At 30.7% G+C, this 22,059-nt stretch overlaps 5 protein-coding genes across 9 annotated transcripts in view; 2 read left to right on the top strand and 3 right to left on the bottom strand.

The window, feature by feature from the left end:
• Positions 1-1,206, bottom strand: part of LOC113394476 (neural-cadherin) — a 305,699-nt gene extending 304,493 nt beyond the window's left edge. For all 5 annotated transcript variants that reach the window (XM_064220567.1, XM_064220568.1, XM_026631798.2 and 2 more), the window contains exon 1: positions 1,115-1,206. The gene's annotated coding sequence lies outside the window, so the exon portion shown is untranslated. The remainder of the gene's footprint in view (positions 1-1,114) is intronic.
• Positions 1,207-4,893: 3,687 nt separating this feature from the next.
• LOC113394487 (protein abrupt-like) lies at positions 4,894-6,277 on the bottom strand. Its single transcript, XM_026631817.2, has 2 exons — positions 5,467-6,277; positions 4,894-5,355 (listed from the first exon to the last, which is right to left on the bottom strand). Exons 1-2 carry the CDS (start codon positions 6,164-6,166, stop codon positions 5,102-5,104), a joined length of 954 nt encoding a protein of 317 aa, XP_026487602.1. The 5' UTR covers positions 6,167-6,277; the 3' UTR covers positions 4,894-5,101.
• A 2,606-nt stretch (positions 6,278-8,883) lies between these two features.
• LOC113394483 (geranylgeranyl transferase type-2 subunit alpha) lies at positions 8,884-14,935 on the top strand. The gene is made up of 10 exons (XM_026631810.2): positions 8,884-9,019; positions 9,094-9,204; positions 9,283-9,398; positions 9,477-9,676; positions 9,755-9,916; positions 10,121-10,234; positions 11,764-11,990; positions 12,063-12,246; positions 12,539-12,864; positions 13,164-14,935. Exons 1-10 carry the CDS (start codon positions 9,017-9,019, stop codon positions 13,314-13,316), a joined length of 1,596 nt encoding a protein of 531 aa, XP_026487595.2. The 5' UTR covers positions 8,884-9,016; the 3' UTR covers positions 13,317-14,935.
• Positions 14,048-16,788, bottom strand: LOC113394481 (exonuclease mut-7 homolog). Its single transcript, XM_026631809.2, has one exon. It carries the CDS (start codon positions 16,624-16,626, stop codon positions 14,104-14,106), a length of 2,523 nt encoding a protein of 840 aa, XP_026487594.2. The 5' UTR covers positions 16,627-16,788; the 3' UTR covers positions 14,048-14,103.
• A 1,155-nt stretch (positions 16,789-17,943) lies between these two features.
• On the top strand, positions 17,944-21,684 carry LOC113394486 (26S proteasome non-ATPase regulatory subunit 6). Its single transcript, XM_026631816.2, has 6 exons — positions 17,944-18,393; positions 19,167-19,341; positions 19,460-19,619; positions 19,851-20,035; positions 20,675-20,850; positions 21,413-21,684. Exons 1-6 carry the CDS (start codon positions 18,116-18,118, stop codon positions 21,585-21,587), a joined length of 1,149 nt encoding a protein of 382 aa, XP_026487601.2. The 5' UTR covers positions 17,944-18,115; the 3' UTR covers positions 21,588-21,684.
• The last annotated feature ends 375 nt before the right edge of the window (positions 21,685-22,059 follow it).

Genomic DNA, 22,059 nt, shown 5'->3' with positions numbered 1-22,059 from the left:
TATATGTATTTTGAATTTCACTCAAAGTATTTATTATAACAGTCCGTTCTACTGGCAAAGTATAGTAAGAAGAACATTTAGAGCACAGCCACCAGTAGTGACTTTATTGTGCGTTAATGGATAGTGAACATTATATATAAATATAATATGTTTAAAAAAAACATTTATATTACTATTATTAAACTAACTGACACCTATCCTAACGGATTTAGTCATTCATAGTCAGTTAATTGAAGATTGGGACCTTTTGAGCAGGCCTGTATAAAAATTAAAAAGACCGCGCCTGTTTACTTTTATAATGTTGCTTTATTTCTTTCACTAATGTATATTAGACATTGATGTAACTTGACCACTCACGGAACAAATGATTTAATTACGTGCAGTAAAGCAGCCCCACTTTTCCAGTCTTTAAAAATTAAAATTATGAATGGAATTTATCAATAATTTTGATTAAGGTTCAGTCTGCAATATATGCAGATGAAATACTAGTAACAATAGAAAATATGTAAAACATCATAATATGTAACAGCATGAAAACGAAAGACACGCGGGTCGACGACGACGGCATCGACGTAGGGCGGCAGTCAGCACACATGCAGAGCTTTATTTAGGCGGCAGGCGGTAACGCCGGCGTCTCGCGAGCCGCCGCCGCCGATCAATACCCCCTTTGCGCCGCCGCGCAACGTTTCGCGAGCAAATCTAGACTGTATTCGCTCTAGTTCACGACACACCATCAAATATTCACTTACTTATTACACTGAAAAGAAACCGATTTAATAGTGACCATTCATTCACATATGTATACTAAATAATATTTTTGATAATGCATTTGTTTCTTGATTTAATTTGAAAGCGCCGATTCATGAAATAATGTTACGGATACTACATAATTTTAGAAAATCACACATAACTATCACTTTATTTATTTATTTTCACCGTTTTTTTTTTCATTGATAACTCTTATGATTTTCTACCATACTAGTAAACATGTGAATCGAATGTAAACAAAATATGAAATATTAATTTCCCGGTTTTCGTAATTACACTCAATATTTTTTTGTTAAACAACACCGTTTTATTTTATTAACTTCATTAATAAAAACTAAATACGTACTTATTAAAGTTGCGAATAAATAGCGATATCGTAGCGTTCTATGAATGCCCTCTTTCATACGTCACTACCCGTATGTAAGCGGCGTCAAAACGCGACTGGTGACTAAATTCTGCAGCGCGCGCGCGTATTGAACGTGCCTCCCGACCCCGCCACCCCCGCTTTTACCGCCCCTGCTCCTGCTACACTACGTACCGTACGGTAGGATCGAGGTCTTCCAAACTCCCCTTAGCATCGAACTTCGATGCATAACTACATACAACCCTGCCCTAGCTTTCATTTATACCAAAGTATTTGATTAAAATTAAGTAATCCCTTGAAAATAATATCGTACAAACTGGGCATGTAGAGTTAAGAGTAAAAAATTGCCTTTATAATTTTATTAGTAGATTAGTAATCGACATTCAAAATTCTAATTATAAAAGTTTTGTGTTTTAGTTTGATAGTTTTTCTAACAATTGTCATATTATAAGTATTGTTTTGTAACATTAATCTACAGCTTTATCTACCTAGGGATTCTATTAAAGTTTGATTTATTGAAATTTAAGAATGAATTTTGTATCTTTTACAATAAAAAAAAGAATGATGAACGGTAATACTAACATCGTTCTTAAAATACAATCATTCTATTACCGTCAGCCTAGTAGGACAAAAAGAAATATCACGTGGATTAAAATCCTTTTATAAGTCAAAGTTTACGCTTCCAATGCACTTCGTATATAAGAATTTTAGAGTCAAGCGCTTTTTAACTTTCAATATTATAGTCAAATTTGACTATAAAGTAATTAATGAACATTAAACATAATACTTAAATACTAATTTTTACAAGTAACGAATGAATGGATTTAAAAAAAGTCTGATTATTTTTTTAAGATTGCGTCTTATCACGTCACATGCTCTCTGAATCGAGGATAATTATGTCGATGAATCTTAAATGAATCTTAAACTGTAATATTCATCGACACAATTATCCTCAATACATTATAAGTAATTGGAAATGACTATTTATTTTTGTATAATTATACCTATTCAGTTATCGAGTCTGAGTAATTTATCTGTTTATCTACTATATACTAACTATTACTGCAGAGCCCTCAGACATATCCTCTGTCCAACTAATCAAAGAGATTGAGATTTAGTCATAGACTTTTTACTAGTATGATATTTTCCTAACATTTTTATATAAAAAAATATTATTAAATTTGCGTTACCTAATCAAAATTAAAATAACCAAATATTTATAGAGAATTGGCAAGACGATTTGTGAATAACAACTCATAACCTAGCTGCGGCTACCACGCAGTGTATCGTTTATTTTCACATATTATAAGAAATTTCATAAAATTTAGCACTTTTTAAACGGTTATTAGCGTCGTGTTTTAATCCGTCTTTCTTCTGGTCAGAAACCAGCACTTCCAATGAAATGAAGGATAACAAATAATATATATAACGAAGGGTTGGGTATTAATTCGTTATCAGACATATTTATTTCCAAAAATAAGTTCAATAATAAGTCTCGTCGTTTTTGTTCGTATCTTTTTTCATTATCCATCAACTCGGACACTTTTCAATTCTTTTCTTTTTAACGTAATACTGACGTTAGCTTGTACAATAAAAAATAAAATAAATTGTAAATAAACTCATTGATGCTTCGACATGGCCATGCTGCCATCTCACACGTCCTCGTGTGAGGTACCTGGAAAAGAAAATTTCTGCAGTATATGAAGTTCCCACTCAGCCACCCTGGCTTTAATAAGAACACAAAATAGTCTTAGTTCTTTTATTACAAACATAAATTAAAATAAAATTCTAAATCTAAAGTTACAATTTCTTGACAAACAAAACTCATTAATTATTATTCAAGTCATCCGATGGCAAATACAGATAATTGGTCCGGCGACCGAACACGACATGGACAACCTTACAGAAACTAATAGCATCAAGATAACTGTGCCGGCGTCCGAACAAGCCATGGACAACCTCCCAGCATCCGACAATACTAGGATAACTGAGCCAGCATCCGAACAAGCCATGGACAACCACCCGAAATCTGACAACACAACTTATTCCTACTTACATTTGGTAACTTTAGCAAGAACTTGTAGATGGGGAATTAAAGTCTTCGTCTGAGTCATGATCGTCAATATCTGTAAAGTAGACTTAACCGAAGTCGGCCCTATGCCAGTCATATTAACCGAACTATTTTACCGTTTACCACTAAATTTACTAGACACAGATTCTTTAATCAAAAAGCATTCGGCTCCAGAATCAAAATGAAATAGAAAACCCTCACCACTGCAGTAAAGATATACAGCAGGTGCATCTATATTGCACAAATCAATCCGCTTCTCCTTACTCGAACCAACGGCACCATCGCCGAAACTTCGTCCCTTGTTGCCCAGCATCGGGCAGCTGGAAGAGTAGTGATCTTATTCACGACAAGAGTAGCAGGTGACAGCAAGTTGTAATGCAGGCGTCTTCTTAAGGTTGTAAGAGTGAGTTAGGTTTTTGTTCTTATCATCGTTGGGCTTTAAACTCGTTCTTGCAGTGAAAAGCTCCTTAAAATTCTTCCATATCATCCCGGGGAAGGACACTGTTGACAGCCAGGTTGACGCGTCTCCTTTCATTGCTCGACTCAGCGCAATCTTTAATGGGGTACCATGTTGGCGTCCGTCAGTAATGCATGTGTCCGCTGTTGCTATCCAAGCACGTGCGTCAACGTTGGACCGGTGCGGATCAAAATCAGGAAGACGGAGTTCGTTAGGTGGTTCAGATTTTTTCACTGCCTCTAATATAGCCAGAAAGTTTCTATTTTGTTGCTCTAATATTAACAATAGTTTTTCGTCATTTTCTCAATTATTTGAACGTGGGGCGTTTCGGCTACATCTCACTTCTGATAACGAAGGGTTGAGTATTAATTCGTTATCAAACATATTTATTTCCAAAAATATAAGTCTCGTCGTTTTTGTTCGTATCTATTTTCATTATCCATCAACTCTGATTCTTTTCTTTTTAACGTAATACTGACGTTGTCAGCTTGTACAATAAAAAATAAAATAAATTGTAAATAAACTTTTTGATGCTTCGACATATATAAATAAATTGTCAACCTAATAATTAATATCTTTTTTTTTTTTTGGTAAAATGTTGTTATTATAACTTTTTGAAGTTATTAGTATGGATTAAATTTAAGAGTTATAATTTTATTGCCAATTCAGTAACCTCGCATTTTTTGTTTTATAACTAACTAATAGTTATTATATCCTGATGAATACTTCAGTTCTCAGGAAGTTTTTTCTTTTTTAATAGTACCTACTGGTTTTCTTAAGTACTTGTATTGTTATTTTTAAATAAAATATTCATTCTAGAATTCAAGGCAAAATATTGATTCACCTGAAAATTGCCATAGAATAAAAATATGCCGAAAGTTTCATTTAATCACTTTTTTTTCTACTTTAACTATCCAATATACCTAAATATTTTTAGTTTTTGAGTTTATTAAAGTTTTTTGCAAATTACCCCATTCTATGAACAGGAGATGTATTGCCTGAATGTCATACAGGTTGGTACTGTAGGATAACATCCTAACCATTTTACATAATTTAAAAGCTAATTAGACTAGTTTGTTGTAACATGTACATAGCAGAATTAGTATTGTAAATCAATATTGCAGTACTAGCATTACCATAATATCAAAGTATGTTGTATTCTACATTTTATTAAAATAAAATAAAATAATATTTTATGTTTCTATGAAAGGGCAAAATGAATGAAACAAGAAATGTATAAAGAATTATATTTAAAACAATATTTCTTGTAAGACTAGTATAAAATTAACCAAGGCTAAATCACTGAGCAATTTTTGTGACTTTAGATGTTGTAAATAAATATAATATAGTATTGTATAATCTATAAACATAGTTAATATTTGAATATAACAAATGTGCACTCTGTGCGAGATGGTAATCTCAATTACCAGACATTTTTTTATTATATATTATGTGTGAACTGCTTGGGTGCCACACTATCACTATTGTTTTTATATCTTATTTCTTTGATAGTCAGTTGTTTTCCTTGGTGTATTCTCTGCAAGTGACTTCTCATATCATATGATCGTGAAAATGACCGGTGACAAACTGGACACTGTGTTTTCCCGGCATGTGAGTCTTTGTGCAATGTCAAGGAAGTTGGATGCTTAAAGCCTTTTGGACATAGTTGACATCTAAACTTAGCCAGGTCTGATTCTGCAAATATATAAAAACCTTAGATGTATTGTTTATCATTTACTAATTATACAAAATAATTCAATCATTTAGATTTTATCTAAGGTTTAAAACAGTAGAAAAATGACTAACCTGGATTACTTTTATCAGATAAGTCTTCAGCTGAAGTACTTTGAGTATCAACTTGCATTTCATTGTTAATATTTGTAGTTACTTTTATCTGGGGCTTTATATTTGTAGTGTCAAGTTTAGATGTTTCTGGTTGTGGCTCAATTACATCAATCTCAGATTCTTGAGAAACTATGGAGTTGTCTTGTGGAATGTTTTCATCTCTGCTTGTTGGTAAGGTAGCTAGATTCATAGGTTCATCCGTAGTAGTTGGCACAGGTAGTTCAGTTGGTCTGCTTGATTTAGAACTTAGATCTAATGAATTATTTTCGGTGATCTTCAATTGGCCCTTGGAAGATTCATCTTCCGAATTATCAGTCAAACCCTTAACCTCTAGAAGCTCGGCAGTTATTAAAAAAGACTCTAATTGTTCTTGAAAAATATTTACTTCTCCGTGATACATAAAATTTATGATAGCATTGAGATCCTCATATTTGAAGTTTCTAAATATTATCACAGGATGCTGACAAGGGTTTTCTTTAAAAATTTGTTTAAAATAATTACTACAAGCAGATAGTAACATTTTGTGAGCACGGATTTTGCCACCATCACAACATAAGGTCACATCGACTAAATCATTTTCAAATCTGAGTGAATTAAAGGCTTCAGTTACGTGATTAACATAATTATTCCAACGTAATGAAAACTGTGGTGCGTTATTCATTCTTTTACATTGAGGTCTATAATAAGTAAAATTTAATTTCTTCCTAAGCCTATCTAAATTCTAAATAATAAAATTAATAAATGTCAATGTAGAATGTAGATTAGATTACAGAGTACAGACAGTAGCTGTCAAAGACACAGCAGTATAATAATAAACGTTAAGTTTTACATTTAGTGTCTGTGGTATTGTGAAACATTGTATTGAGTCTTATTTTAATTATACGGTACTTCACTGAAAACCTATCAACCAGATTGATGGAAACTCTTCAGTCTTCACGCATATAATTGTTCCCGAAATCTATGAAATTAGTATTCTGATATCCATAAATTTCCAGAAAAGCAATTTATTGATTGCTATTTTCTTGAAAACGAATAATTTTGAAAATAGTGCCTTTTGAAGGTGTTTTTTTATGATATAGGTATCAAAAGAGCAGAAGGCTATACAACACCGGGGTGACAACTGATTGCAAGTGCTCATTAAAAAATGTGTAGGCTCTTTTCTTGAAGGTTCCCAAATCGTATCTGTTCGGAAAAACCGCCGGTGAAAGCTGGTTCCACAGAGTTGTGCGAAGCATAAACGGTTTTAAAATAGAGCTGTCTATATGTCTGAAAATTCACATTCACATACAAACATCTAGGTGGTCATTTCGGACAGAATTTTGACGCGATGTCGGAGGTGAATTTAAGAAGCCGGGATTAATCCAAACAATTCCTTGGAACATTCCTCATGAAAAATGCGAAGTGATCCAACGTCTATACGCAAATCCAAAGGATCAAGCCAGTCGGAAAGGGCATACTCGTCGATAATTCGAGCAGCTTTGCGTTAAATACGGTGAAATGAAAGAAGCTATTACTGGGTAGGATCCGCCCGGAGGTGTGAACAGTACTCCATGTGAGGCGGTATTTGTGCCTTGTACAGTTTTAGGCGATGGGCCAACGTGAAGTACCGTCTTGCCTTGCTGAGCACACCAAGCTTTTTTGATGCCAATTTAAATCTACCTTCCAATTGACCGCTGAACTGAACGAGGTTCGAAACATCAACGACAAGTTTTCCTGATACTAGTTGAAGCAGCAATGAGAGTCACATCGTAGAGATACGATAAATGGTGACTTTATTACTAAGTGCCTTACGAACTGCCCTTTGAACTAGCCGGAATTTAACCTCCGATTGTTAGTAGTGACTTTCCTTAGTCATCCAGCGTATAATAAAGAGCTAAAAGATCAGCTTTTTCCTTCGCTTTATGGGCCGATGATTCATCGTCTTGTGCAGAGATGAAAAGAAAGCTAACAGAAACTTGCCACCTAAGGACATTGTAGAATATGGAATGAACAGTTCCATACCCTGAAGAACCTTAATATCGGTGATTTAGCAACAACGTTTGCATCATCCGGCGAGAAACAAATCTGTCCCCATGAGTAAGATGCAAACAAGGACTGCATCCCATCCCACTCTGTCTTGTGATATGATATAGTATCGTGATTTGTAGTGCCACACTCGACGGCAGCTTACAAAAAAAGGCCGCGAGGAACGCACAACTGGCACTGTACTCCGGTCGAGACGGTGGTCCAACGATCCCAGAGTGGGTTCGACGGTAAAAGTCGTATCAGCCGGGAAGGATATGTGGGTCTCGATAAGAAAAAACAAGGCCGGTTTCGTCGTCTCGAGGTGAAAGTGAACGGCGTTCAAGTTGGAGTTCAGCTCTTATGTTGCAGAAGTCCACAGTGGGGATGGAAGGGGTTGCCTTATGATGCCTGCTCCGCTTGCCCCGAACAGTGGCGCTTTCAAATTAATCTGTATCGTACTGTACTTCACGGTTGGTACACTGGATATATGAGCTATCGTCGCCCTGTAGGGCATTTTATACCATGTGTACTAATTTCCATAAATAAATAATATTAAACAAAACAGATTTATTTTATAAAATAAAGATGCGATGTGCTCTTCTCGCTTATAAACAACGTAGCATTCGTGCAGGAGTTCGACAACAAAACCAATGGTGTCGCCTGAAAGCACCTTATAAGATATACTAATTTAATTTAAGACTTAAGTAAAATATTTGTGATAAGATACCAGCGTCGTCATTTGTGATATTTGTTGTAATGTACAGTAATGCAAACATAGAATAAAATTGCAATTTAGGCAAAAAAGAAGAAATTACAATAGGCTATTAACCATTTTTAAACTCATAATATATACTGATTACAATAATTGACACTTTATTTTTCGCATTGTCAAATAGCCTATTAACTACATAATAATTGTTATTAATAAGAAGATTATTATTATGTTATTGTAATTAATTATTTGCACGCAATTAAAAACTATTTTTAATTTCGCTGAAATAGTAGAATTTCTAACTCAATTACATAAGTACACTCCTTTTTTGTTTAATTTATATAATTATATAGAACTTACTGTCTGCAATTTTTAACCACAATAAATAAGAAATTTCATATTTTTTATTTATAAATACGGCAATCTGACAAACTTGATGGCAACACCGTATAGTGCACATTGGCAGTGTCAAAATTGAAAATTCCTTTTGTCATTGTTTTTTTAATTATAATTTGCATTTATACCAAAAATAAGATAAAATATTAATATCCATTCATGTTTCAATGAGAATATTATATTTGAAAAAATATATTATTTAAGTAATATTAGACGATTTCAAAAATATGACTTGGAAAGACTGAATAATAACTTCACGATATAGAATTAAATGTTAAAGTACAATATTATTACTCATTTTATGTTTAAAAACTCTAGAAAATTGTAAAAAACAAAAAAAAATTTAATATTTCCATCAATACTACTTCATACATAATTTGACTAACAGATCTTATCATAATGGTAAGTTTAGGTTTTATTGATTTTTGTTAAATTCATGAAGTTTCACATCATATTATATGATTTTATTATTTTAGCACGGTAGAGTTAAAGTACGAACATCAGAAGAAGAAAAGGCAAGAAAGGAAAAGGAGAGACAAGAAAAGTTAAAACATTTTAAATATGCTATGCTCAAGATATTTACAAAAGTATTAAAAATTATTTACTGACATAATTCAAACAAGTTTTATGAAATATTTTAAAATATTAAAATTTCACAATTTTAGCGTAAGAATATTGAGCAAGATCAAGAGCAATTAGATCTCACTGGAAAAGTTTTGACATCTAATCCTGATATTTATACTCTATGGAATATAAGAAGAGAAGTATTAACCATTTTGAGGTAATTTTAATCAAATACAGTTTGATTATATTAATGTTAATGGCATATATAAAACCATCAGCATGGTGTTCATTTCAGTAAAACCAGTGACAGTGAGAAAAATGTTTCAAAGTTATATGATTCTGAACTAAGCTTAACTGAATATTGTTTAAAAATTAATCCCAAATCATACTGTTCATGGCATCAAAGAGAATGGGTGCTTACTACGAGATCCGATCCTGATTGGAAGAAGGAACTTGCATTGTGTGATACATATCTCAAATTAGATGAGAGAAACTGTATGTATATTTTTCACTATAAAACATTTTCTCATTTATTTCAGTCTAAATCTATAGAAAATTAATTGTTTTTTATAGTTCATACATGGGATTATCGCCGTTTTGTGGTCAGTCAATGCAAGCCTCCGCTGCAAGAAGAATTTGATTTTACAACTGAAAAGATATATGACAACTTTTCGAATTATTCAGCTTGGCATTACAGAAGCAAAATGTTGTTAGAATTGTATCCCGATTTGAAGGGTGATGAATTATTGAATAATATTTATAAACATCTATTGAATAGATTCTTCAAATTTTGTGGGAATATATCTAATGTCTTTATATAATCAAGTTGTATAAATAAAAGAGCAATATTATGTTTAATTATAGTACTGCCCATATGTCTAATATCTAGTTACTTTGTTCTATACTAAAACTAAACCACAATAATTTCTTAATTTATAGGAGGAAGACCAATTCAAGATAATCATCATAAGCATGAACTAAAAATGGTTCAAAGTGCAGCTTTTACTGACCCAGATGATACAAGTGCCTGGTTTTATCAGAGATGGTTGTTAGGTAACTTCAATTCTTTAAATAGTTAAAATCACATTGTATTTTTGCATCTGTTTGTTTGTGCAATCATTTTTAAAATATATCTATATTAATAGGCAATTTATTTCATTTCATTTGGTAATAGTCCAGAAATGTAATGTTTTGAAATGAAAATACTTCATTTCAAAACATTCCATTTAAAAAAGGTGTCTTTAGGGTGCTCAAATAGGTTATACTGACTAAACCATAATAGTTTGGTCAATCTAGGTATAAAAATAGTGGTCAATTAATAAAAATTCCCACAGAGCCAAATATTGGTGGAGACCTTGGGTTCACCATTATAAATAAAAAAAATTGTTAAAAGTTAATGGGGGTCAAAGGTCAAGAATTGGGATTTTTCTTAAAAACGGTAAGTTTTCTCAAAAAATTATGTCAGACTAAATTTGTAGCTCTTCAAATTCTCTACAAAAATAGTCCTTATGATTTTTTTCCAGAAACTAACCATTTGCGAGATATCGCAATTCTAAGTGTCACATTATATTTGATATGCACACATTTCCATGCTATCTGTGAGGTAGTGTACTCAGTGCGTTTTTTTAACGTAGTTTCCCCAGTAGGCCTACTCTACGAACTACTGTGATGTAATTTTCAGGGAAAATGGTTTTTTAAATGCATGATGAAAATTGATAATGTTATTGGTAATCCTGATTTTTTCTGCATATTTTAATCCGACTCATAGTCTTCAAGGTTTACCATCATGTCTTCTTCAATTTCTTCTTCTTCCTCTTCCTCTTGCTGGATGTTTAAAATTTGTTCATAAGGCTCTGTGAGAATTTTTGTTAATTCAAATGTGTATATTGACCGGATTATATAATATAAGAGTTACATTAATTTGATATAAGATTAAATTTTGTTGATAGAAAATTTTGCAATGATAAACTGGGTGAATATTTTCAGGGTCTCAAAAAATGGGTATTATGCCCAAATGGAATAGAACCCATTTAATTGTTACTTTATTTTTCTTTATATTTCTTTAACTCAATTTAGTTTTTTCAATAAATACAGCTCATTTTGAGTATTAATTTAAGTGTTTTCCCATGTGATAAGAAGGATAACTATTAATAAATCATATGTATTATATGCTGTTTCATAATTCAATATTCAAATTATAATAAAATTTTAAAAACATAGTAAAATTATTAATTACTTTAAATTATAAAATAATATTCACATAACTGTAATATAATAACATAATGAAAAAAATATTGTTTTTACTAAATTATGTCATACTCAAATATGTATTTTTTTAATACAGAATAGAAACAAAAATAATTATGTTACTTATATTGTTTTCACTAAAGATTGTAAAATTAAGTTCCAATATTGGTATACATACTTTAAATAATATATGACTGTGTGCCTTTTTATAAATTACACTTTAATTTAATGTCTATTTTTTGTCCCAATATACTCTATATTTTATTATGATTATTATGATATAAAGTGTTCAATTGGAAAAGCAACTATAGCTGATATATAAAAAAATCTCACAGGTGCAGTCAAAGCCACAGTTCAAGTTGTTGCATTTATTGTTACACCAAGAAAAACAACCATTGCTTGGAACAAATGTGTTTCGATTGATTATGTAAATAACAATATAAATGTATATATTAATAATAACATAATAAATGGCAAATGGATACCCTGCAATGCACATGAATATGACGATTTATGGATTTTGGAACACAATGAAGAAATCAACAATAATATAGACATAAAGGTTGGTACATACTACTGATTGTTCTTACTTGTTAGATTATTCATAATTATAGTTTTTATATTTTGATTTCAGATTGAGCATACACAAATAGATGAAGAGAAAGAAATCATTAATTGCAAACAATATGAACCTTGTGTTTATGTAGGAAAAAGTAAAATTAATTTCCAAAATCAATATTCAGAGCCTGTTGTACAAGAACTGACCGAGCAACTGGATGCATGTCGACAGTTATTAGTTTTGGAGCCTGATAATAAATGTAAGTATTTAAAGTTCTTGTTAGTTTTAATAATATGAAAATTCTAGTTGTTGCTCAACATTTATCAAATATATTTTAGATGTTAGAAGACATTATGTGTCATATCACAGTTTTGCGCGTATTAAATATTTTAACCTCAAGAGAGTTCTAGATTTAACTCTAAAAATTCGAAGCTTCAGGAGTGCTAATTTTTATAATAAAAAAAAAATGATAAAATTATTATTAATGTTTTAAAATTATATGTATACTACTTATCTATATTTGGGTTTTTTATCCTATTTTAATATTTCAGGGACTCTGCTAACAACAACCGTATTCTTGCATTGTATAAATGCAAAATTATATCACAAAGAAGTAATAGAAAATCTACAAATATTGAAAGATTTAGATTCCTTGAGAGCTGGATACTACAATGATTTAATAACCAAGTGGAATATTGAGCAACAATTACCAAGTGATTATCAAGACGATAGTCTCCACTACAAAAGTGGATCTAAGGAAAAGCTAACCAGTCTACCTCATTTTCAATATTACAGTTATTGCAAAACTGTTGATTTGTCCAATCAAGATCTTACTTCAATGACATTACCATTTTTAATAAAGTTACAACATTGTAAGGTAAAGTAACATTGTGTATTTTTATACAGGTTTTACCTATGAAATATTCTATTGCCAAACAAACCATGTTCTGGTTTGAAGGGTAATTTTTTCAGTTTAATTACATAAGTGTTTTAGTCTTATCTTTGTTAAATAAATTAGTTATAGTAAGTAAGTAATGTACACAATTTCTGAACGAAAATAATTTGACTAGACTAAAAAACATACTTTTTAGGAAATAAATGGCAATATTTTTTCACTCTCATGCTATTTTAGAGTTTATGTGCAGCATAATTAACACTTCTGTGACTTATTTTCAGGAACTGGATCTGTCTGGCAACAAATTAACTACATTGAAAGAATTTCCCAATTTACAATTAGAAGTATTGAATCTACAAGACAATTCTAATTTGAGTTCAGAAGATATTGAATTATTTAAAGAAAAGCATAAAACAATAAAAGTAATATTTTAGTTACCTAAAGTAATAAATATAATTAATATTAATTATTGTTTATGAGGTTTTTATTAAAAGATTTAAAAAATAAAAATAATATTTGCACAATATATTTATAATTTTAAAAATAGATAATTTTATGTGTTAAATATTTTTTAATGTATTTTGTATATATTTGTATAATAAACGTATGATCACTCTTGGATTGATTTTCTGCAAATTATTTCTGAATATCAAGGCATAGTGAAATAATTCTCATAGGAGTCCAAAGAAAATTTCAACAATATATTTTGTATTGTATATTTTGTTCCATGATAATAAATATACAAAAGAAGATGTATATTGCTTTAATGTCATGCATATTGGAACAGTTTATAAATTATGTTTAACTGAGTTAAAACTTGTGTGTGATAGTTTTTAGGTTTTACATCACAAGTGCTTAAAACAAAATTAATTTGCTTAAGCAAAATGTAATGCAGCAAGCATGATAGCAATGATAGGTATGTAATTAAAATATTAAACTGAATTATTAAAATATTGCTTTTATTATTATATAAAAATTGCCATATTTATATTAGGCTAAAAAACTTTTTTTACTTTAACATAAGTATATACTTGTTGTTGTATATTATTCGTAATTATTATCACTTTATATAACAAAACAATACCTCTTAAATATTATTTGGCACATAGTACCTCTGTATGCAATAATTCTATGAACTATGTTTATACAAATAAAAAACAGAATTAATTATGCATTAACCAACTTTATTGCTATCTTTTGTACTTTTAACTTTACGCATTTTTAATCACTGAATTGTATTATAGATGAAATTAGTTCATGAACAGATATTATCAAAGGATCCTCATCCCAAAACAATTTACCACAGCTTTCACAAAGACAAGCTGTTTTGAAAGATGTTGATAATTTCTGTACATTGCTTATATCAATTAAAGCACCCATACTTGTCACACAAGATTTATTTTGAGATGTTACGGGTTGGCATAAATATATATCATCTCCATCTGAATCACTGAGAAAATTATCATAATATGGGTCTTCTTCTTCATTATCGCTTGCATACCTTTTGTTATTTGTATTGGTATTACTTGGCATATTATACAAATTACAAATATCAATAACTTCACCTGAAGTCAGTTTTTTTAAGTCTGTAAAATTACAATGTAAACATCTGCTTAAAAGGTCACTTCGTGTAACAACTATATTATAATTGGAAAATGTGTTTTGCACTTGATCTTTAATATTACCCTGACTTAAATCTAATATTAAATTTTGGGCAAAACGAGCTGTGGGTGAACATTTTAATTTAGCTGTTAAAATAAAACGATTTTCCAGTATAGCTAAATTAACTGTATCATGCCATAGCTTTGATGAAGATACAACAATTGTATCAATGCCACAATATCTGAAATATGCTAATAAATGAGATAATTCATGTTCAACAATTATTTTTACATCTTTGCTTGATTTTGGTTTAAAATCCAATGTACATGCCTGTAATCTGTCTGCCACTGTAATCTTCTTTACACTTTTTAATTTTCTCTCCAACATAACATCATTACAGATGTCATCAAAATTTATTTTTTGTTCAACACATAACTTTTGCAGATAATAATAGATTTCTAGAAGTACAAACGCATCAAGAGCAGCATAATGCAATTGAGTAGTTCTTAATGGCCTTAATTCCCAGTTGGAGCACTGTTCTGCCTTTTCTAATGGAAGTCCGAAACAAGCCTGTACTAAAGAGCTTAAACTGTTGCCTCCACTATCACTATCACTAGGTAATGAAAGTCCAAAATTAATAAGTCTTTTCCATAACAGTCCTAAATCTAATAATCCTTCACCTTTAACTTTAATATTGCTTAAACCACTAATTGAAGACTTTATTTCTTTTAAATCTTGTTCAAGTCCAAATCCTAATTTAATTATTTCTGCATTATCTAACAGGGATTTATTAAATCTGTACCAAAAACTTGAATATTGCTTGTTATTTAAAACTAATGTATCAATCAAGTAAATACAATCGTAAGATGCTATTTGGATTAGAGCAACTTGTGATTGTGTTGCTCCAAATGATGGTTTCCACTCACAATCAATACTTACTATACTACAATTTTTTAAATTAGATACAAGGTCATAAAATGTTTCACCTGTATCAATTATTTTTATACTGCTTTCAGGAAGAGGTAATTTAAAATATTTCTGAGTTACATTATCAAGCTTTTCCCAATTCTCTTCTTCAGCAGGCACTTGTTCTATTGAAACATTTCTTAAAGCTAATGGGAGACTAATTTCAGGCATCTCAAAATATGTGGCCCACTTAAGAGCTTCCTTTATATCATATTCTATTAGCATATCAATAAACTCATAGACACATTCTGTGTTGTTTCTAAGAGAATCTTTTACCAAATCATCCCATACAGATGAACTTACATTGTGTTGCACATATTTTTGATGTATTAAATATCTCAGGCCTCCCCTTGTTCTATTTTTACTAAGATTTTCACATGTTTCTATGGGAATGTTAAATTTATTGCACAATCGAGCGACCAACTTGCCAAGTGGTTTGTAATGGATTTTTTCATACTTAACATTGCATACTTTGTTTTCATCTATATACTTCTGTGTGAAATCTCTTATATTAAATTTTTTATCTAACATGTTATCTAAAAATAATAATAGAGGTCTCACTTGATTGGGACACTCGGACAAATATTCATCAATCATGTTAGCTTTGTCTTGCAAAATCAAAGGGAAAAGTAGGTCTTCAACTGGTATTTCATCAAATAATTCCATAGCTACTACAATTTGGGAAGCTTGTTTGCAATTATCATTTTTTAACATATTCTTAACAACAGGTAAAATTGTTTCTTTAATTGTAAATAATTGGTAAGTTTTTATTAGTAAATTGAGAAAAAGTATATTTCTTTGTTGTATAGCAATTTGAAATGCTGGAAGTTTTAATGTTTCTTCTGGCAAAAGTCCACTTGACTGTGACCACTTGCTCAAAGTCTCTAGTATATAATAGGGCAAAGTTCTTGGCTTACTATCTTTGAACTCTTCACATTTAATTATGCATACTAAAGCAACTCTATATGGATCTGGTGTAAACTGAAAAAATATATCAAAATGATGATCTGTTGCAGGACTTTTCTTCCAAGTTTTCCATTTTAATTTCAGTTGGTTTAGCCAAATTAAAGTTCTTTCGTCAATGTCTGTGTCCAGACCTATATTGTTTAGAGATTCTTCAATTGAGGGAACAATTTTAATAGCTTGATTCTTATCAACTAGTTGATTGATATCCATTTTTAAGAAATTAAACACCTGTTTTAATACAACCAAACATTTTCTTACGAAGTAAACTTAAAGTTAAGATAAAGTTTATTTGATTTTGGTTGAAACTAAGTTTCTAAATCGCAATATATTCACTTCATATTTTGTAAATGTCACAATTTGGGTCATACATATTTCATAGCTGTCACTATCAGTGTCATTATAAAAATCTAGCTGTTCTACACTCTTGCAAGTTAACACTGGTAAAAAGTTTATTAATCATTTTACTTAGGAATTGAGTTATGAACAAAGCCGCCTGGTCTACCTACCAAAACCAAGCTACTTATGAGAAACCCTACCGCTAAACAACAATACTTAGTACAGTTGTGATCTGATTTATTAAGTGAGCCAGCCAGTTTAACGACGGGCCAACTAAGGGCCATAACATTTTAGTTCCTAAGGTTGGTGGCACATTTAAACCTTAATTAATAATTTTACTTAATAATAAAGATACTAAAAAAACATTATTCATATCGTAAGTTTTACACACTATATATTATTTATAAAATAAAACTAATATATTGTATTCAAAATATATTTATATTTAACAGAATTTGGCATGTGCACTTTACACAAAATCACCGTTTCTCATTTATAAAAAAGAAGGCAATATGGCTTTGGTTTCGAGTTTGGTTATTTATTTATTACTAGTCTCGTAAGACGGGATCTTTCGAAATCTGCAATAAAATAACATTCGAAATTATTTGATTACAATATTATTTTTTTTATTCTCAAAAATTAAATAAAATGATAAGTAAAAAATAGCCAAAGCGACAAACTTCTTATTTTAAAACTAAAAACACAGCAGTTATTTGGTAGTTTTTAAATAATTTAAAAAACACGCAACTTCTACCTCATTGTGGTGTGGAAATAAGTTATTTAACTGCAACTCGAGTTGGAGTGGACTTTACGGCGCTTGTATAACAAAACTATTGATTCTACAAAGAAAAGGTTCCTATATAAAAATTGATTTGTTGATATTTTCTAGTTTAGTTTATTATTAAATTTATGTCACGTCAAAATCTATAAAACCATATGATTTAAATATAATCAAAATGATAAACACATCTATTAATCTCAATAGCTGAAATACATAACAAATATTTCTTTAAACTTTAAATTTAAACAAATTAGATTCAAAATAAAATAAAACGATAAGTGTTGAATCAACCAAATTTTGATCGACTTGTTCACTTGACTATTACTAATTTCGAGTTTTTCATATATCACACAAATGGCGCTCTTTACAATAATCGATTATCTTGTAGCATCCCTATCTGTTAGTTCATAGTTGTTTAGTCTGTGTAGGCCTCTGACAATACCTTTTGCAAGGAATAGTGACTTGTCATTATTTTAAAATAAAATAAACTTCTTAGGAGTTGATTTTTTATGATTAAACCATATTATCAAATAAATCATTTCAATTTAGTTTGTTTACAGTGCATCGGTAAATCTTTACAAAATGGAGCTCTCCGCTGAAGGAACAACGCCTGAATACATGGCTTTAGCTGGCATAAAATTCAAGTTATCATTACCTCAATTTAAAGACAATCCACAACTCAAAGATCAATTATTCCAAGGAATAAAGGCTGGAAATATGGCTCCTTATTATAAAGAAGTTTGTACTGATCTTGGCTGGAATTTTGATCAGAAATTGTATGACGAAATGACAAAGGAAAACCAAGATCGTTTATCCAAATTCGAAGATGATGATTCTGAAACACCTGTATGGCAGGATCGGTAATTTGATACAACTTTTAAATTGCATTTCTTACGGGAATTTTTTGGATATAAAATCTAGTTCTAACCTCAAATCTATTTTCTTAGTCTTAGTTGTTACTGAACTTATGTTATGCTATTGCTATGTGCTTTGTGTTGTCAGAAATGAAATATTGTTAAATGAGTATTCTACAATATTATATCATGGTAAAAAGGTATGGTAAAAGGTATACATTTAACAAGGTTCATAAAATCTGATATTTATAATTTATAATAAATATAAAAAAAATCAAATATTGTATACATTTGGTATCATATCCAGTAAATATAATTTAAAAAGCAATTTTCATTCTGTAATTTATTTTTTAAATGCTCAAAGTTAAAGTAAAATTTGAGCTTGATAATTTTATTACAGAAATAAAAAAAATATTTGAAATAATTATTGAACAATTTAAATATTTTAATTAATACTTATAAGAACAATTTTTGGAATCTCCTATGACCCATTTATTGTAATTACAAATTCACCTGATGTAGGGTCAGATCTCAGGCATTTGATTAAACATGTGAGACATCATTGCTGGCTCTTTGCCTGATCTAAATTTATAATAATCAAAATTGTGTGTAGTATTTTTGTTAAACGTTGCTTGTGTCAACATCAGGCAGCTAGTTCAGACAGAAAAATATTAATTGATATATATCCACTTGAATATCATAAATATCAATATAATATATACCAGCAGACCCTGCTACTGTTTCAATTAATGTATATAATATATTTTTTTATTTTTCAGGCTGGACTACATGTGTTCTATTGGTGATAAAGAAGCTGCTACTGTTTTAGCTACAACTAAATATGAAGATTCTACATTAACAACAAACAGACGTCTTGATGCTATATTTGCCTTATTTAGAATTGCATATTTCCATGGTTGTAATGTAAAGGACATGGGCAAAGCAGTTTCTAAGGTACAAATGACCATATAAAATTTGTTCCTAGAAAAGTAGTTACCATTTTCCTAGTTAATGTATGAAAAAATATTCAAATAAATTTTTCAAACATTTAAGAAAAACAAAATATTTTTAGGCCCATGAATTAGTTGATAAGGGTGGGGATTGGCGTTCAAGAAACAAACTGAAGGCATATGAAGCAATTTACTGCCTTGCTGTACGAGATTACAACCATTCTGCAGAACTTTTTATCGACTGTGTCTCAACTTTTGAATCTTATGAATTAGTTGATTTTGGTAAGATTTTATTTACTTTGGTATAATATTACTTTATACATTGCAACTGAAGAATCACAGATATTTATGTTAAAATTAGTCATGTCTTATATTGATTTCAAATAATTGGTAAAAGTCTCAAATCTCAATGGAAACAAATATTTTCTTTAACAATACAAAATAGAATTGATAATTTGTAGGAATAAAAATGAAATTTCACATTTATATTTTAAACTGAATTTTTGTTTATAGGAACAATAATACAATATTGTGTTTTGGCATGTGCATTGGCACTTGAACGGCATGCACTGCAAGCGGCACTGCGAAGACAAGGGGCAGCAGTGCAAGCACTACGCTCTCGTTTCCCCGAATTAAGAGAGCTTGTTGAGTCACTGCACGAGTGTCGTTATGCTGACTTTATGAAAAGTCTTGCTTGGGTAAAGCATTTTCTAGTACTTATAAGTTTTTTAATAATAATAATCAGTTTCCTCATTCACCTATTGAGTCAGGTCCTTAAAGAAGATCGTTGGAAGGATTTTTGTTGAGAAATTTTCAGTAGCAGAATGGAATCTGAAAATTTGCAATGATTATGCTCCCATATTTGTCTTGCCCCTGTAATCTTTCGGGTAGTGTTTGATCTGCTAACCCTTCTAATTATTGTGAAAGTGCACTTATGTTTGCAGGGCCATATGGATCTACCGTATGGCTTTTTGGTCTTTAGCCCAGGGCCCCGTGAATTCAAGGGGCCCCCCCCAGCTAAGTCAAGTCAAGTCAAAGTAAAAATAGGCTATTATGCGAAAGAATCCATCATTTTATTAAATTAAACAGACCATATGATTTGCAGACCTGAGAATCCTGCAATAAATCAAACCCATTCAAAACATTTAATTCAAGTCTACGTTCAAGTGTGTCTTATATGGGGCCCCTAAGTAGTATTAGCCATAGTATTAGTCCGGCCCTGTGTGCTTGAAAAATATACTTGTGCAATATGTGTCTCTTGAGAATTATATTTGTTTAAGTGTGTCTTTGTTATGTGAATGTATAAAATTTCTGATGCAAACACATTAATGTTACAGGTGGAGACTCAAATTTGCGTGGATCCAGTGTTCAGACCACATTATCAGCACTATGTACGAGAAGCGCGCATTAAAGCGTATGTGCAGTTACTTCGCGCATACCGCTCGCTCAGCCTTGACAATATTGCTGACACTTTCGGCGTCACCCGCGAGTTTGTTGAGGAGGAAATCTCTTCGTAAGTTTGTGGATTTTAGTTAGATTATAAACCTATTTGGTCGTGGTCATCACACATCCTACTGCGAACCGCAATACTTCATATTTTTATGTTTCGGTGCTAAAAGTGAGAGTAGAAATATAGTTTCCCATAGTTTAAGTTTACTTTTGATTACAGTTCTAAAGTTATTTAGTAGCAAGATTTCTTTCATGGAAATTTGTCAAGGTTAGTCTAATTCCAATGAAATTGATTGAGTCTAATAGGAGTTCTAACTACTTAAAGTTTGCATAAATACTTGTTTAGCGCTTTTAAAGCTACACCAGTGGGTCATCGCTTTAATGTAATAAAGTTTAGTTTAAAAAGTCGTTTTGAAAACGCGAGTAAAACCACGAGATCTAGTGTCAAATATAAATGCTAACTTTTTTTATTAGGTTCGAGACAGTGACATATGTATTGCAAGGCGCTTTCGCTTTTTGACCTGTTGAGAATTAATTTATAGGTTTTTTAAAATAGGATGATTATTTTTTAAAGTTTGTTAACTTTTTTATCGACAATAATTTTATAAACGTATTATACGTTGCAGATTCACAGCAGCAGGTCGGCTTCAGTGTCGTATTGATGCAGTAGCGGGCTGCGTTGTGACGGGTGCGGGTCGTGGCGCAGACGCGGATCGTTCGCAACTGTACCAGGCGACCATACGCGAAGGGGACTTGCTACTTAATCGTGTCAAGAAACTCGCCAGTGTCATCAACTTCTGAGCGTTCATGGCAGCCTGGTACATTGGTCATAATTATCTAAATAATATTGTATAATTAATTAAAAATAAATAAGTAAATAAACATGTCTGTTTCATTATTGTTTTATAAATAACATAGAGTTAATTCACTCGTTACTTTGCATTAAATTGTGTAAGTCATTTTGTGAATTATGCTTAATTAAGCCCTTTATATTTTTTATAATGAAACAGGTTTAATAATAGATTAACTGATTAGAATTAATTTTCTTTGAATAAATCTTTTACTATAAAAGTGCAGTAATCAATTTATTAAGTATTTCTTCGATTAAAATATTTTTTTTCTGAATACTATGTTTTTATTTAGGTTTTTGTCATATTTCAATGATTCTTTATAAATATGAATGATATGATAAGATACTTTATTGCTAATTTTTGTTTGCCTTAAAAGTATTTAAAAAAAGATAAAATAAACAAGGATAAAAGGTAAAGGATAA

This window comes from Vanessa tameamea, chromosome 4, assembly GCF_037043105.1.
Source record: "Vanessa tameamea isolate UH-Manoa-2023 chromosome 4, ilVanTame1 primary haplotype, whole genome shotgun sequence".
NCBI lineage: Eukaryota > Metazoa > Arthropoda > Insecta > Lepidoptera > Nymphalidae > Vanessa > Vanessa tameamea.
This window is presented reverse-complemented; position numbering and strand designations above follow the sequence as displayed.